Source organism: Macaca nemestrina, chromosome 5 (genome assembly GCF_043159975.1).
Source record: "Macaca nemestrina isolate mMacNem1 chromosome 5, mMacNem.hap1, whole genome shotgun sequence".
NCBI classification, from domain to species: domain Eukaryota; kingdom Metazoa; phylum Chordata; class Mammalia; order Primates; family Cercopithecidae; genus Macaca; species Macaca nemestrina.
In genome coordinates, this window is record NC_092129.1 from 106,719,452 (window position 1) to 106,737,887 (window position 18,436).

General features: G+C 34.7%; 1 protein-coding gene across 5 annotated transcripts in view; it reads left to right on the forward strand.

The window, feature by feature from the left end:
- LOC105496834 (lebercilin LCA5) overlaps nt 1-18,436 on the forward strand; it is a 118,747-nt gene that overhangs the window by 81,157 nt on the left and 19,154 nt on the right. For 4 of the 5 annotated variants that reach the window (XM_071096817.1, XM_071096816.1, XM_011767447.3 and 1 more), the window contains exons 2-3: nt 2,932-3,312; nt 8,617-9,146. In XM_071096817.1, coding sequence (XP_070952918.1) covers nt 3,123-3,312; nt 8,617-9,146 — 720 coding nt within the window. In that variant the 5' untranslated portion in view covers nt 2,932-3,122. Of the gene's footprint in view, nt 1-172; nt 301-2,931; nt 3,313-8,616; nt 9,147-18,436 lie in introns of all 5 variants that reach the window. The other variant, XM_011767446.3, reaches the window with a different exon arrangement.

Consider the following 18,436-nt stretch of genomic DNA (forward strand, 5'->3'; position numbering starts at 1 on the left):
TATAATTCGTATTGATGACAAATTTGCCTTGTCTTTGGCAAGTAGTTCCTTGAAGTTGGCTCCTGAGTCTATTTGACTGACACTCCATCAGTAGTGTCTGATAACTTCCTTGCTTTCTAGTATGACCAGACTGCTATATTCTTAGATTTATTTTGTGTGTTTCCTCCCTCAGAAATGGAATCAGGCGTTTCACGAGGAACTTTAGGTTCTTTCAATGGGAAGTGGCATATAGACACTACTTCTGGGTTCTAGGAATGTTCCTAGTTTTTTCCTTGTTTCTGGGATTTTTCAGTGAACAAAGTGAGTAAGTTTTTTAAAAATAAATAAAAGCCATCATAAATTCATGCTGTCACTCATAATTCAAATTTTGAATGTCAAAGTTTTAAAACTCACATTACTTTATATTTAATTCTTCCATGTTGAAAATTCTAGTGCCCAACTGCACCAATAATAATTACTCGTTTGTTTTATTTCACAGTACATGTGTATAAGTGTGAGAATAAAATATCTGAGTAGCAAAATATGATTCTTCGAATGGCTTTAAAATTTTTTTTACACTTTTTTTTGGTCATTATGTCTCACTAGGAATATAAAGTCAAGTTATTGTGTTTTAAAGTCATTCGAACTGGTTAATTTATGTAGTTTTACCACCAACCATGTATATAGATTGATTTATCTAATTTTATTTTGATTTATGGGAATTGCTTTTCAAAAATCTCATTTCTAAAAATTATAATTTCCAATGTTAAATTTACAAAAATTATATACAAGGAAGCCAAGCTTCTATCCCTTTCCCTAAACTCTGCTTCCTTCCTTCCCCTGTAGCTGTGTTTAGTAAGCTAACTACCAGCACATGGGGCTTCTTAAATTAAAATTAATTAAAATTAAATAAAATTAAAATTAGTTCTTCAGTTATACCAGCAACATCTCAAGTGCTTCATAGCCATATGTGGCCAGCCACCATCTTGAACAGCACAGATTATAGAACATTTCCATCCTGGCTGAAAGTTCTGTTGGACAGAACTACCCTAGCGAACCCATTCTATTTTTCTTAATTACTTGATTTCTCCTTCTACTTAAAAATATAAAAAATTACATATGTTACCCTTCTTCCTTGATAAATGGTAGCATACTACGTGCTTTGTTTCCATCTTTCTTTTCTCTGTATATCCTAGAGATTACATCATACTGTGAGCAATACACAGAGATAGTCTTCATTCCTTTAATAGCTTCATAGTATTACATATACTTCATTGTGTGGATGTTTATAATTTGTAAGACCAGTTCTTATTGGTCATTTTATTGTTTTAGTTTTCTACTTACATTAGTGCTACAATAAATAGTGCTGCCTTGTGCATGTCCTTTCATATGTTATTACTAGAAGAACAATACTTTTAATACTAATTTCATCAATGGGATTTTTGTTTCTTCTAAATTGGATTATAAAAGTAATCTAATTTTGTTGTGTTAGAAAACCAGAATATGTTAATGGAGAGAGAAAATTATCCAAAATCCATGTTGTCAGGCAGGCATTATTTTGGTGTTCGTGTATTCCTTGCTTTGGAAAATGTTTTCAGTTTCTGAATTCAGATAAGAATAATAGTGTTTTCAGTTTTTTTTTAAAATGAATATGTGTAGTTGAGATCATACTGTATGCACTGATTTGAATTTTTTCTTTGCGATAATAGTATAAGCATTTTCCTTAAATACAAACTTTTTGTAAACATTCTCAGTAGGTTCATGATATTATGCTGTATGGATTTGTACAATACTTAGTTATTCCTCAATGATTAGGCATTTAATTTGCTTTCATTAAAAAAATTGTACTGTATTGCATTAAATATTTGCACATAACTTTTCTCCTAATTTTAGCATTATTTTATTGGAATCCAGAAATTATTGTATTAAAGGTTAAAGCATAATTAAAGTGACAATACATTTTGCCAGTGTTTTTCCAGAAAACTCTGTGGATCTTTTTCTGATAGCAACTCTGACAGCATTGAGTGTTATTATTTTGAAAAATCTTTAATGATTTGTGTTGCCTTTTTGGAGTCTTATATATTTTGCCCATTTAATTTTTTATCTCATATTTTTCTCAAAGGATGATATATTTATGTATTGAAGATGATAATTTTTTTGTCATGTTTGCAAATGTTTCCAATCAAGTATTTTTTCTTTTAGTTTTTAAAAAATATACTTTAGTTTTACATTTTTGGTGTGGTCAATCTTGGATATTTTTATTTATTCTTTTTTCTTTTCCTTTGTCCTTTTTTTTTTTTTTTTTGAGCCAGACTCTCATTCTGTCACCAGGCTGGAATGCAGTGGCGCCATCTTGGCTCACTGCAACCTCTACCTCCTGGGTTTAAGCGATTCTCCTGCCTCAGCCTCCCGAGTAGCTGGGACTACAGGCATGCGCCACCACACCCAGCTAATTTTTGTATTTTTAGTAGAGATGGGGTTTCACCATGTTGGTCAGGCTGGTTTCGATCTCTTGACCTCATGATCCGCCTGCCTCAGCCTCCCAAAATGTATTTATTCTTATTAGCAGGTTTATCCTTTATTATCACCATTACCTCCACTCCCACTGCCTCCCTGCCTAAAAAAGAATAAACTGGTAATTTGATCATTATTGTCCATTAAAATTCAGCATTTGTCTCTAGTATAACTCTTAAAATTAAACAGTCAACTTCAGTTAACATTTATTCACAAGTAGTTGTATGTCAGGTACTTATTATCTGTCTAGGCTGTGACAGTCTGTAGTTCCTCCAAATACTGTAAATAACTTATCTGTGAAAATATAGATAAATTGTAGCCTCTTTTAAAAATTGTAAGCTATATATTATTTTGCTTTTAGTGTCTTTCATTGTAATTAATTGTAGAAATGACGTAGAGACTGTATGATAAGTCTCCTTTCCCCTTCCTTAATTTCAGGGCAAAAAAGTTTATCTTCTGGATGCTAATGTGAATTGTGGTCTACAAATACATTGTGGAGAAAATAGATTGCACAGAAATGAATATTATCAGGATCTGAAGACTGTGAAAATGTTTTTCAGTATTGTCATAGTCTCCTCTGGAGAAAATAATCTGTGAAACTATGTGAATAGAAACCATTTTTCAAAACAATGGGGGAAAGAGCAAGAAGTCCAGGTACTGATCAAGAAAGAAAGTCAGGCAAACACCATTGTTCTTATTCATCTGATTTTGAAACGCCACAGTCTTCTGGCCGATCATCACTGGTCAGTTCTTCACCTGCAAGTGTTAAGAGAAAAAATCCTAAAAGACAAACTTCAGATGGCCAAGTACATCACCAAGGTAAGTTTTCTTTAAAAGAGTCTGATGGACCTAGAAGACTCATTTTGAGTGCTTAAGGAAAACGTGTATGAATGAAACTCTTTTATTAGTATATATGTTGTTGTATACATGGAAGTGGGTTAATTTACATTTTATAGATTATATACTTATATATAAATGTTGCTTGATGGTACTATTAAATTTGTTATATTCAGAGTCATACAATATACAGAAGGAAACATACCTAAGCCTTCTCAGTTTGTTTTTTCTTTTTCCTAAAGAAATGCTTGTCTTGGGGTTTCCGAGATACTGTAAAGGCAAAAAAGTTTATAAATCATATGTACCTTTTTGTATCTTCATTTTTTGAAAGTAGAAAAAGCATTGATATAAAGTGGTTAAGGGACATTTTTAATAGATTGAGTAAAATTGCTTCCTCTATGTAATACAGTGTTTACTGTAAAAATTCAAATTAAACCTAGGAATGGAATTGGGGCCTTTGGTGTAATTTGCTTTCTTTTGAAGTGTGTTATAATGGAAACTGGATTAATCATTAGAAGTCATTTTTGTTATTAAAATATTACTAGAATGGAAATAGGCCTTCATACATATTTGACTATATAATATTCTACAAATATCTGCATCTCAATAAATCTCTGGTCAAGAAAACCCCACTGTAGTTAGTAACAAAATATGTAAGGTTTACAAGTACAGCGTAGACAAATAAGGCAAATGAGATAATTATAGTACCTATTAATAAAAGTAGCACAGCAGTAGCTTAAAATGGTGAGAGTTTAGATTGCAAGGCAGGGAGTGATAAAATTGTGGGTGGAAAAGGGAAACAAGGGACCACATTATGAAACACCTTGCATCCTGTGCTAATGTATTGACTATTTTTGTGGGGAATAGTTAGCCATTGAAAGGAGTTAAGCAAGGGCATAATGAAGTTTGCCTTTATAAAATTTTTATTTCAAAAAATAATATTTGCTCATTAAAAACTACAAAGAATGTGTATTCCTTTTGAAAAAAACCTTTCATGGACCCCCAGTCTAGCTCCTCAGGGATTTCCATACTTCTAACCATTTATAACAATTGGGAACCTTTTTCTTTTTCTTTTTTTGTGAGTACAATGCTTTGTTGTTGGTGGTATTTTGGTCTCTTTCTCTAAATCTGTCTCAGTGAGGGGCCTGTTATGATTTTGTAGTTGAGAGCATGATGTCTTTTTTTTTTTTTTTTTTTTTTTTTTGAGACGGAGTCTCGCTCTGCCGCCCAGGCTGGAGTGCAGTGGCCGGATCTCAGCTCACTGCAAGCTCCGCCTCCCGGGTTCACGCCATTCTCCTGCCTCAGCCTCCCGAGTAGCTGGGACTACAGGCGCCCGTCACCTCGCCCGGCTAGTTTTTTGTATTTTTTAGTAGAGACGGGGTTTCACCATGTCAGCCAGGATGGTCTCGATCTCCTGACCTCGTGATCCGCCCGCCTCGGCCTCCCAAAGTGCTGGGATTACAGGCTTGAGCCACCGCGCCCGGCCTGAGAGCATGATGTCTTATTAAACTTTTGCTGTATAATTAAGAACTAACAAAACAGATCTTAGGGTTGAACCTTAGAAAATGCCTGTTATTCTGAAGAAATACTTAGGGTATTATTGGTAAGGAATAGTTTAATTTTTTTCTTCATTCCCCGGAAACAACTTAGGAGGCCAATTAAGGAGTTAGAACTTTGTAAGCGTTACCTTATTTGAGAAGATAATTGAGAAAAGCTGTGAAAAGCAGTCCAGCATCAGCCAGAAATTTTCAATTATTGTCTTCAATTTGACTTGTACTGTTTTCTGTTTTACACTGTCCTTTGAATTAAAATCTGTGATAATTAGTCTGCCTTAGACCAAGTAACAAGACCAAACTGATATGTTTCCGTAAACACTAAGTTAATTTCTCTTGGTTTAATTTGCAATCAGTATAGACTAACCTAAGGACAAAACAAATGTGATTAAAACAGTATTTTAAACGAATTTTCGGGTTTGCATGTTCGATAGCATATTCTTCCTTCCCCTTCCTTAATTTTCAGCATACTTTGTTTTTTTGCATAAAATTCATGCTGCATCAGAATTTATCATGGCAAAATTTATTAAGTTTTAGTTTTACATGTTCGTTTACTATGTTTATTCTTTGTTTTTTCAATAATATAAACATATCTTGATTTTTTTGGTGGATGCATAATTTATTTTTACTACATTAAAAAAGTTAGTCATATTATTTTTAACACCTGAAGGAAGAAAAAGCAATTTTCTACCCACTTTTTAGGAGTGACTTAACAAGGAGAGATGAAGAATGATATACACAACAATCATCTTTCTTCTTACTCTTATTAACACTTGATAGTTTAAAATATTTTGTCTTGATAGTTTTAAAAATGAAAATAAAAAGGTAGATGAAAGCTGGAAATATTTGTGAGTTCCAGTTAATGGTCAGTTTGTAGTTATAGAATATGCTAAAAAATTTATACTCAGAGTTTTAGGATGTCAGAAAGTTGGTTGTGAAAACCGTTTTTTATCTGACTCAAAATTTTTATCCTGATTCTTATATTATTAGGCTTTAACTTTTCGTATAAAACAAGTTGCTCTGTGGGAAGTTTTGTTTTATAAGCAGTATAATAAAACCATATTTGGAACAACTGACATTCATCTTCATATATAATTATTTTTATGTATAAAGTTTCTGTCATTCCAAGAGCTGAGTACATATCCCATAATAGCGTATATATACCAAAATTCCATTAACTACATATCTTGGGAAAGAAAACTGAAATGATGGACATTTCAACTTTAAAATTATATTCTAAAGTAATGCTGCCCACTGGAAGTATAATGCAGGTCACAAATGCAAGCCACAAATGTAATTTTATATTTTCTAGTAACCAGGTTAAAAAAGAAAAACAAATGAAATTAATTTTAATAATGTGAGTATTATTTCTACATATAGTAAGTATAAAACATTGTGAAATATTTTGCATTATTTTTATTTTTGAATCAAGTGTTCAAAATCCAATGTGTGTTTCACAGTTATAGCATATCCCAATTTGAGCTATCCATATGTCAAGGTTCTCAAAAGCTGTGTGTGGCAGTGGCTACCATAATGGATAGCATAGTTTCAAAGTAGCAATAATTAAGTACTCCCTCATTTCTTTTTATTACTGCTTCCTTTCATGTATTCAGTCATTTATAGAGCTGGAATCCCAAATTGATACACATTCAGAACAGTTTCTATAAAATCTTTTATCTTTTTAATGAAACTTTGTAATGTTAAATTATGAAAATTACTTGTTATTCTTTACTTATTTACAAAATGGAATCAAGTATCCATGGCTGATGAAATGGGGAAGGAAAGGTTGGATCTTCTAGTGTTTCTCGAAACTTTTGCACTCTGGAATGCGTTTTCTCCTTGAAAAAAAAAATGCAGTCACCATGTAGATTAAAGATGATTATTCTTAGCAGACTTTCAAATGCCTCTTTTAAAGGGCTGGTGCTCTGAATATTGAGGCTTAAGTTTAATGAACTTTTAGTAAAAATAAAAACATTATTTCAAATTTTTGAGAAATGTGATTTAAAATGTATTCTTTAAAGATTTCATATACTTACATTTTTTAGGATGTGATTTTTTGTTTTCATCTCAAATTAGGTGTTTTTGATTTGAACATCACAGAAAAGATATCTTCTGAGAAAGCATTTAGAAACACACCTGTACTTCTGTTTTCCATTTTCAATCACCGATAAATGGAATATTCTTATTACTAACAGAGAATACGTAGAACATTTAACTCTCCCAACAACCTAGTTGTGTCGATGACATTGTCTTCTTTCTATGGGCTGGGTAAATAGACTTGGAAAGGTTTGATTGAATTGTCCAAATAGTTAAGTGATAAATTTGAGCCACAAATCTCACTGTATAATATGCTGTCATCCTGTCCCCAGATAAAGTTGTAATTAATGTAGAGAAAACATACATTTTCTTTTCCTTGTTTTTTTTTTTTTTTAGTTTTAAGTTCAAGGACACGTGCAGGATGTGCAGGTTTATAACATGGGTAAATGTGTGTTATGGGGGTTTGTTGTATGAATTATTTCATCACCCAGGTATTAAGTCTAGTATCCATTAGGTATTTTTCCTGATCTGCTCTCTCCGCTTGCCCTGCACCCTCTGATAGGCCCCAGTGTGTGTTGTTCCCCTCTATATGTCTATGTGTTCTCATCATTTAGCTTCCACTTATAAGTGAAATCATGTGTTACTGGTTTTCTGTTCCTGCGTTAGTTTGCTAAGGATAATGGCCTCCAGCTCCATTCATGAACCTGCAAAGAACATGATCTCATTTTTCTTATGGCTGCATAGTATTCCATGGTGTATATGTACCACATTTTCTTTATCCAGTCTATCATTGGTGAGCATTTTGGTTGATTCTATGTCTTTGCTATTGTCAATAGTGCTGCAATGAACATACATGTGCATGTCTTTATAAGAGAATGATTTCTTTTCCTTTGGGTATACCCAGTAATGGAATTGCTGGGTCATGTGGTGTTTCTGACTTTAGGTCTTAGGAATCGCCACACTGTCTTTCACAATGGTTGAACTAATTTTAACACTCCTACCAACAGTGTATATGTGATCCTTTTTCTCCACAACCTTGCCAGCATCTGTTATTTTTTTTTTACTTTTTAATAATAATTCTGACTGATGTGCGATGGTATCTCATTGAACCCCATTAAAAAGTGAGGAAAGGACATGAACAGACACTTTTCAAAAGAAGACATACATATGGCCAACAGGCTTATGAAAAAAAGCTCAACATCACTGATCATTAGAGAAATGCAAATTGAAAATATACATTTTCATATTTCAAATAATGATCCCAATATCTTGGCACGAATGACTTGAATATCACAATGTTTTGTCCAGTGTTTGTTATGTACCACGCTAATGCTGATGATGCTGATTACACTCATGTTTGAATTCTGACTTGCCGTCTTATCTAAAAAGTTAAAAATGGTTAAAGCTTGACACTGCTGTCTTTTAAAGCGATGTAAAATAATTCTGTATAAACTATTGGGATATCATTTTTGGTGGATCAGAATATTTTTTACCTTTCTTAAAATATTGCACACCTTTCTTAATAGAAACCTATTTAGAGCTCTAAATAAAACTTGATCTTTTACTAACATTGTAAAATCCTTTCTTAATGACAAAAATAACTAAAGAATGTTATGGACCCACTTGTGTTAGGATGAATAAATAACACTGCATTTGGTATAGCTTTCACTTTACATTATTCCTGTTTCTTTTTTAGCCCCTCGGAAACCAAGCCCTAAGGGTCTACCAAACAGAAAGGGAGTCCGAGTGGGATTTCGCTCCCAGAGCCTCAATAGAGAGCCACTTCGGAAAGATACTGATCTTGTTACAAAACGGATTCTGTCTGCAAGACTGCTAAAAATCAATGAGTTGCAGAATGAAGTATCTGAACTCCAGGTCAAGTTAGCTGAGCTGCTAAAAGAAAATAAATCTTTGAAAAGGCTTCAGTACAGACAGGAGAAAGCCCTGAATAAGTTTGAAGATGCTGAAAATGAAATCTCACAGCTTATATTTCGTCATAACAATGAGATTACAGCACTCAAAGAACGCTTAAGAAAATCTCAAGAGAAAGAACGGGCAACTGATAAAAGGGTAAAAGATACAGAAAGTGAACTATTTAGGACAAAATTTTCCTTACAGAAACTGAGAGAGATCTCTGAAGCTAGACACCTACCTGAACGAGATGATTTGGCAAAGAAACTAGTTTCAGCAGAGTTAAAGTTAGATGACACAGAGAGAAGAATTAAGGTACCATTTCTCCAGCTTCTAATTGTACTTTCTTGGGATGTTTCTTATTGGGCATTTTTTTTTTTTTTTTTTTTTTTTTTTTGCGACGGAGTCTCGCTCTGAAGCCCAGGCTGGAGTGCAGTGGCCGGATCTCAGCTCACTGCAAGCTCCGCCTCCCGGGTTCACGCCATTATCCTGCCTCAGCCTCCCGAGTAGCTGGGACTACAGGCGCTGCCACCTCGCCCGGCTATTTTTTGTATTTCTTAGTAGAGACGGGGTTTCACCGTGTTAGCCAGGATGGTCTCGATCTCCTGACCTCGTGATCCGCCCATCTCGGCCTCCCAAAGTGCTGGGATTACAGGCTTGAGCCACCGCACCCGGCCTTCTTATTGGGCATTTAATGTGCTCTTTTAAAATTGCTTATTGCAGTTTGATATTTGCTTGGAAATGAAAACTATTTTTAGTACTGTTTTCTAAGTAAAAGATTCGGGAAAATTTAGTATTTTATATTTAAGAGGAAGATGCAAAAGATTGTGTACATTAATGAGCTACATGTTGACTGATGGATCATAGTCATTTTGGGAAAATACTCTATTTGTTTATCTGATTGTTTCTCTAAAATTGGAAATGACACTGTAATAGCCATAGTATATAAAACTGACCTTTTGGGGCCACTGTGTAAGAAATGCCACATGAACAATGCCTTCTGTTTTTATATCTATGCACATTGTCTGTTAAAGATTAATTATAGTACATCTTTTTGGACATGATCTGCACCTACTCCCCAGAATGAAAAAACTGTTAGAGCGTGGGTGGGAGACTGTTAGGACTAACTAGTCTGAGAATACAGCAGCTCTTTTAAAAGTATTTCTTTCCTGAATGGAGAGAGGAAAAGAGTCCTATCCCATGACTTTTACACAGGGAACTCAGTTGCCACCTTCTGTGTATATGTATCAGACAGAAGCCCTGAGTCAGGTTCTGTTGCTTAAAATTGACAAGTAGTTTGGAAAGCAAAGGTAAGAAAAAGTATGGCAATAATGCTTGCTGTGAGAGTGAGCAAAGGAAGCTCAGAACTATAAATAAATTAGGTTTCTGCAGTATATTAATTAGATGTTTTTAATACATGGCATGTTGTGGTACTTAGTCTATATAATATGCCATGCCCATTATACCAGTGCCATGCCCAGGGACAGGGACTCATTAAATACATGCTGTACATCAGTGGCCAGAAAAAGCGCCTATTTTTTTCCTCCAAAATTTGCAATTATTGTCTTCTGTTTCAGTGCACAGAAGATATCCTATTATGTAGATTCCAGTAATGATCAGCTCACAGTGCAAAGCAAACAAACTATTTTTAAGAGCCACTTACCCATGAAGTAGGGTAGGAGTGGGGACTGAGAACAGTTACCATAAACAACCAATAACTGACATTTTAATTATTTTTAAAGGGAAGCATAAAATGTGCCACATAATGGATTTTAAAATTAGGAAGAGCACAGATTGCTAATTAATAAATATGATAAATAGCTGAGTGTGTATATAAAACTACATATAGAGAACATGAAATTGCAGTGCATACACACACATATACAACCATATACTGCAGTTTTCTCTTATGTGAAGGGGATTGACAGGTGGTGGCGGGGGAGAAGAAAGAGAGAAGAGATAAGAAATGGGACTGACCCTGTGGATTCTGAGTTATACATGGAGGTGAATTATATGACTGCTCACTTGGGAGCATGAAAATCAGTCACTTATAATGTTAAGTCTTTGAAGTAGTTAACCATATAGTGTCCTCATTTTTTTTCATATTGGAAGTTTTTTAAATTTTTATTTTGAGCTCATTGTAGATTGCCATGCAGTTGTAAAAAATATGTAGAATAACTATAATATTACAGCCAGGAAATTGGTCGTGATACATACAATTCATCAACTGCATTCAACTTTCCCTAGTTTTACATGTATGTGTATTTAGTTCTGTGCAGTTTTATCACATGTATAGATTCATGTGACTACCAACATAGTCAAGATATAGACCAATTCCATCATAAGAATCCCTTGTATTTTGCCCTTTTGCAGCCACAGCTACCTCCTGCCTTTCCCTCACTAACCTATGACATCAGCTAATTTGCTCATTATTTCTCTAATTTTGTCATTTCAAGAATGTTATATAAATGGAATCACACAGTATCTAACCTTTTGACATTGGCAGATTCCGCTTATACATTCACTCAAATGGTTGCATGTATCAATAGTTCCTTTTTTCCCTGAGTATTCCATGGTATGCACCACTAGGGAGTATTATGGTACATCCTGTTGAAGGACATTTGGTTTGTTTCCAGTTTTGGGCTCTTGACTAATAAAACTGCTATGACCATTTATGTGCATATTTTTGTTTGAATATACATTTTAATATCTCTGGGATATGTGCCTGAAAGTGTACTTGCTAGTTTTATGATAAATCTGTGTTTGATGATGTAAGAAACTGCCATTCCATTCTTTTTTTTATATATACTTTTTTTCTTTGCTGTTTTTTCCATTTGTAACAATCATCAGAACATTCTCTTTTCCAAAGTAGTGGTACCATTTTTTATTGTCCCTCCAGTAGTGTATAAGTGGTGCAGTTTCTCAGCGTCTTTGCCAGCATTTGATGTTAACACTTTTTAAAGTTTTAGCCATTTTGATAGCTATGTAGCATCATCTCATTGTGGTTTTACTTTGCCTTTCCCTAATGGCTAATGATGTTGAACATCTTTTCATGTGCTTATGTGCCATCTGTAGATCTGTGCATTTCATTCATATTTTCTGCCCATTTCCTAATTGGATTGTTTGCTTTATCTATTTTTGGAGAATTCTTTATTATAATCCAGATATAAGGTATTTGTCAGATATGTGGTTTACAAATGTTTTCTGCCATTCTGTAGCTTGTCTTGTCATCCTTTTCACAGTGTCTTTCAGAGGAGAAATTTTTAATTTTGATTTTTGATGTGGTTCAGTTTAGCAGATATATCTCTTGTGGATTGTGCTTTGGTGTCAAGTCTAACACGTCACCTATCCCTATTGTCCTTTGCCTGTTTGTCCCAAAGATTTTCTTCTATTTTTTCATCTCCCAGCTTTATCGAGGTGTAATTGACAAATAAAAATGGATTACTTTTAAGGTATACCACTTGGTGTTTTATAAAATTATGGTTATGGTTTTATGTTTTATACTTAAGTCCATGATTCATTTTGATTTAATTTTTGTATAGACTGTGAGGTTTAGGTTGAGGTTCTTTTTTGTTTGTTTGGCTTATGGATGTGTAGTTACTGCAGCACCATTTGTTAAAAAGATATCCCTCCTTCATTGAATTGCTTTGGCACTTTTGTCAGTTGGGCATATTTTTATGGGTTTATTTCTGTAGTCTCTATTCTGTTCTATTGATCTGTGTGTCTATTCCTTTGTTGTTACTACACACTCTTGATCACGTACAGCATCCATAATAAACCTTAACATTAGAGAGACTGATTCCTCTCATGTTATACCTCATTTTAAACATTTTAACTGTTTTAGCTACTCTTGATCCTCTGCCTTTCCACATAAATTTTAGAATAAGCTTGTCTACATCTACAAACATCTTCCTGGAATTCTTGTAGTAATTGCATTAAACATAGATCAATTTGTGGAGAATTGGTATCTTTACTGTGTTGAATATTCCTATCTTGAACATAGTATGTGTCTCTATTTAGGGAATCCGATTTTTTTCATCATTATTTTGTAATTTTCAGAATACAAATCTGTATATGTTTTAGATTTATACCTAAATATTTTATTTCCTTTGGTGCAATTTTAAATTGTCTCAATTCTTACTAAATTAGAAAATTACTTTTGAACTTTTATTTTTGAATTTCAAAACTTATTTTTGTTGTAGAAGTTATTTTCACAAGGAGTTAAGAATGTTTTGTGCAAACCAAGGAATGACTTGGTTTTAGAAGTTTACTCCCAAGTTTTAGAAATACTGGATTTATCAACTGTATACCTCAAAGTTGGGTTGGTACATCTAAACTGCTTCATTTCTGCTATATTGGAATCAATATTTAATATGTTATTATGAACCTACTTTTTTTTTTTTTAAACAGAGTCTCACTCTGTCCACCAGGCTGGAGTGCAGTGACATGATCTCGGCTCACTGCAACCTCCACCCCCCAGGTTCAAGCGATTCTCCTGCCCCAGAGTCCTGATTAGCTGGGATTACAGGCACACACCACCACACCCGGCTAATTTTTGTATTTTTAGTAGAAATGGGGTTCACTCTGTTGGTCAGGCTGGCCTCGAACTCCTGATCTCAGGTAATCCACCCACCTTGGCCTCCCAAAGTACTGGGATTACAGGCGTGAGCCACCACACCCAGCCAGGAACCTACTTATCTTAACCCAATAATTTCACATCAGCTGTTGTACCATAGTAGCTCACTTGTTATTTGGGGGGATAGGGGGAGTGTAGCCAGCGCAGCCCACCTGAGGGTAATTGTTCTTTACTTTTTAACCTCCTTTTTATACTTCCTAAATGCAGCCTCTGGTTTTTAACACATTTTGTACATCTTTCAAGATCTCAGCAGTCAATCCAGAATTTGAAATATTTACTATTGAGTTTTTTACTCTACTGCAAAATTCAGCTTTTGTTTTTGTGCCTCATTTTATTTTTCAAATTTTACTTCAGCCAACACTATTGATCCTTTCTCTTCTAACTCAGGTATAGTCAAACCACTAACTGATTAAGGGAAAAAACCCAGAAACTTGATTGTGATGTTTCATTTTGCCAATTAACTAAAACCCAAGAAAGTCCTGGGTATCCTTTGAAATTACAGTAAAATCTTAGCAAAGATCTCCATTATTGTTAACTTCTATGATGTTCTTTAGTAACGATACTTGTCTATGTGGTGTGTTTTGTTTTGTTTTGTTTTGCTGTAACTTTTTGTTTTATTTTAAGATAAAGCTGGAAATTGTGTCAAGCAGCTTTGTTTATTTGTTTATAGCTTGTCTCATTCCAGGATTTCAGGTCACAACTCATTCTTCTTGCTAGTTGCAATTCCTTCTTAAGTGAGGGCGGTGGGGGTGGATGAAGCGTCTTCAAGGTTATCTATAACTAGCTGAGCTGTGAAAAACTTTTCCCCAGAACATCAACCTGTAAGTTGGGTACAGGCTTATTTTGTTAGTTGATGGAAGTGACAGAATGCACAGAATCTTAGTAATTTACGAACGGAGTAGTTTAGAAATGGATAACTGGTTAGAGAGGTGAACAACCAAAGGTATCTGTGGGGGCAACCACCATGACAGTTGTCTGTCCTCCTTCAGAAATTACAGCCTATCTTGTAAGATGTGGTTTGCTCTGGTTCCAGGCCATAGACCAGGGATGGAGAAATACTTGATGGGATTAAACTTCCTGAGCTCTGTACAAAGGGCAGACAATTACCTCAGTCTGTATACTTACTTCCTTACTTACAGTTGACTTTATACCTTTATTTTGGCTTTTATATCAATAAATTTATTGAATAAAGTCCTGTCAATGTATCAGCCTCAATTTAATATTTTGTCACGTGGGATACCTATTAACTTCCTCAGGAATGGCACCAGGTTCAAGAGGCCGAAAAAGAGATCCAGAGCCAGCAAATGAGACATAAGGTTTACTGAGGGTAACGCATACAGGGTGGTCCAGTGATGGTGGGCTGGACGGTAGAACTGCCACCTCTTGCAGAAAGCATGCAGTTTATATAGCATTTTCACTTAACCTCCGCCCCCTAACAACCTCCACCTGGCAACTTCTTTTAACCCAAAACAGAGTCTGGATTCCCTGTATGGCCAGCGTTCCACAAGACAGGCCAGGGACTCAGATGTTCCTCACAGGTAAGGAATGAATCTCTTGGGTTGGCCACTGCTTGGAACTCTGAACACACATTCAGGTGTGCCTGCCATACAGGATCATTCTCAGGGTGTGCTTAAGTTCACTTTTTGCTGTCAGGTGCATCTACCATACATATACATTTGCCATACAATATTTAAATAAAACTGTAACACATGTACAGCCTAACTTTTATAGAAGAAAAACATTTTTTAGTTATATAAAGTAGTGGTTTTCAAACCTTTGCTCTCAAGACCCTTTTATAGTCTTAAAAATTATTGACACCTCCCCCCTGCTTTTGTTTATGTATATTTAGCACATTTGAAATAAAAATCGAGAACATTAAAAAATTTATCTTAATTCACTTAGTAATAAACAACTCATTATATGTTATAAGATCTTTTAACAAAAAATTCTGTATTTTCTAAACCAAAAATAAATGAGGACAAGAGTGGCATAATTTTATATTTTGAAAATTTTTTTAATGCCTGGCTTAATAGGGGACAGCTGACTGGGTCCTCATATCTGCTTCTGCTTCAATCTGTTGCGTTATGTTGTGATTGATAAGTATGAAGAAAATTGAGCCTCTTGCAGATGTCTAAAGTAGTTAGAAAATGGAGGAGTATTTTGGTAGCCTTTTCAGGTAATGGATAGTCTTTTTTGGTATTATGCTAAAGCTTAACAAGTGATTTCTTAATGGTTAGTTGCAATGTGGAATATGAAACCATATTAATGAGCTTTTTGTATTTGGATACACTAACATTCATTGATGGTCTTTCAATGGATGTTTTACATCACGCATTGGTCATTTGGAAAATACTGGTTCACTTTCCAAATGTGTATATGTTTCAGTGGAGCCTTTGGAAAACTCCATTGTATACTCATGACACAATATGAGTGAAAATAGCAAATAATATCCTAGTATTATAAAATAGTTTTGACTTTGAAGACCTTCCAAAGTGTCTCAGGGACCTTTAAGGGTTTTCACATCATTCTTTATGAATCACTGACTTAACATAGACAGTTCTTTGTTAGAAACTTCATTAGTAATTCCCCTAATATGCAGTTTCTTTTAGTGACTGCAAGACTGCACCATTTCTTATTGGTCCAGAGACTGGCTTCAAATAGGGGCTGAAGGTAAAGGCATCAATTCTGTCCTCCTTATAAGAAAGACAGTGTTGGGGTTGTGTTCCTGATCAGGGATGCAATAGCAGATCAGTCATAGCTATGACCAACAGTGTGTCATAAAGCAAATATCATGAAAGGTGACTATCATAAGAAACCATAATCATGAAATGGGAAACTATCTTCCAAGCATTGTGAGATCATAAATGTAATATTATGTACATAATTATTAAAAGGGCTCCAGTACTATAGGGTACACGTTTAGTACATATAAAAATTCAACTTTTTTTAACATTAAGTTGGCACAGAGTGAGTTACTTTGTTAGAAAAACAAAATGAAACTATTAAGACTTTCCTTTTTAAAAAATGTCTAAAGATTTTGGGGAGTGCTTGAGTATCATCATACAGCTCAGTATCATGGAACTATGAAACGAAGTTTGAATAAACTTCTTTTTCTTTCAGTAGATTTTACTATAAGAGATTGGTATTCAAATTCTCTTGACCCTAGAGCTGCCCTCAAGTAGGTATAAGTGTTGCTTATTGATAATATTGCCTCCATGTAAACCACTTTCAAAAATAAGAATTGAAATTCTTCCCTTTACTTACATTATCTTTCCTTTACTCTTACTAGTTTATCTTCCTAGATACAGCATTGTCTTCCCTTTACTCTTCTTAGTTTATTCAGAACTGGAAGTGAACTGTCTAGTATTGGGCCAGGCAGGATCACTTTCCTTTATCTTTACCTGCTATATTTTGCTCTAGTGGCTTGGAAGCTGCTCTGAAGCTTCAGAAACCCAAATCCAGAAGCCTGCCTTTGCCTCTCCTACCTGTTCTGCATTTATCTAACAAATGAAGCTAATTAGTACAGAATAATGGTCAAACCAGGTTAGCCCTGTTCTTGTCTAACTCTGAGTTTGTACAGTTCTCCTAACCTCCAGGTTGAAGTCTTTTCATCTAAGAAATTAAATGGAATGATTTCTGAGGTGACATTCAGTTCTGAAATCTGATAAGTCTAAATTCATACTTTCAAAGCTTTCATATGCAAAAAGTGTTTTTAACATAAGTCCTTATTATATCTATTATTTAATGTTGGAGAAATGAAAAATTCCGATTGTTGAAAAGAATAATTGCCTAGAAGACAAAATATCATTCATTGAGATTCTGCTAATTTTTATTGTATAATCAAAGAACCGCCTAGATTTTATTATTTATGTATATTTTTACCTTTTCTGGAGGGAGAAGATTTACAATGAAATTATGAGATTTATGATTGAAGGATAAAGCTTAAAACAGTTTCAGAAAATAAGCTTTGCAGTATCCTTAGAAACTACCCATTTAAGTGGAACAACTGTTAAGGCAATTTTGTGTTAATATTTAAGATAACCTTCCCATTGAAAAAGTAATACAAGCACTAAAACAGGGATTAAAATTTATACAACAGGATAGACAATGAAACATCAGTTTTCCTTCTATGCTGTGCTTTGCAAGCCCCTTCCAAAGAAACAGTCACTGTTAAGAAATTGTCGCTATGTGTGCAATCTCATATCTATATATTAATGTCCATTTTTCATTCTCTTACCACAGATGGGAGTATACCATACACATTGTTCAATACATTTTTTTTCACTGAGAAGTATATTTTGGCACTTTTTACATATTTTTATGTTATATGCATATATTTAGATAGATATGTGTGTGTATTTTTACACACACACGAAAAAATCAGTCTCATGCTTTTTTTTTTTTTTTTTTTTTTTTTTTGAGACGGAGTGTCGCTCTGTTGCCGGGGCTGGAGTGCAGTGGCAGGATCTCAGCTCACTGCAAGCTCTGCCTCCCGGGTTTACACCATTCTCCTGCCTCAGCCTCCCAAGTAGCTGGGACTACAGGCGCCCGCCACCTCGCCCAGCTAGTTTTTTGTATTTTTTAGTAGAGACGGGGTTTCACCATGTTAGCCAGGATGGTCTTGATCTCCTGACCTCGTGATCCGCCCGCCTCTGCCTCCCAAAGTACTGGGATTACAGGCTTGAGCCACCACGCCCGGCCAGTCTCATGCTTTTTAAAGGCTGCATATTATTCCATTGTGGAGATATATCATAATATGATGAACCCTTTCCTTATTAATGTTAAAGTTAAGTTTAGCCTAATGCTGTCTTCTTTCATATTTTAAGTTTGTCCTAAAAATTTCTCCATACATAGCAACCTATAATCTAACTGGATATGTAAACAGACAGTTAGCTACTCTTGTACCAGTCACAGCCAATCACCAGTGGCCAACTATTCAAACTATGTTCAAGTAGTGCAGACACCAAGC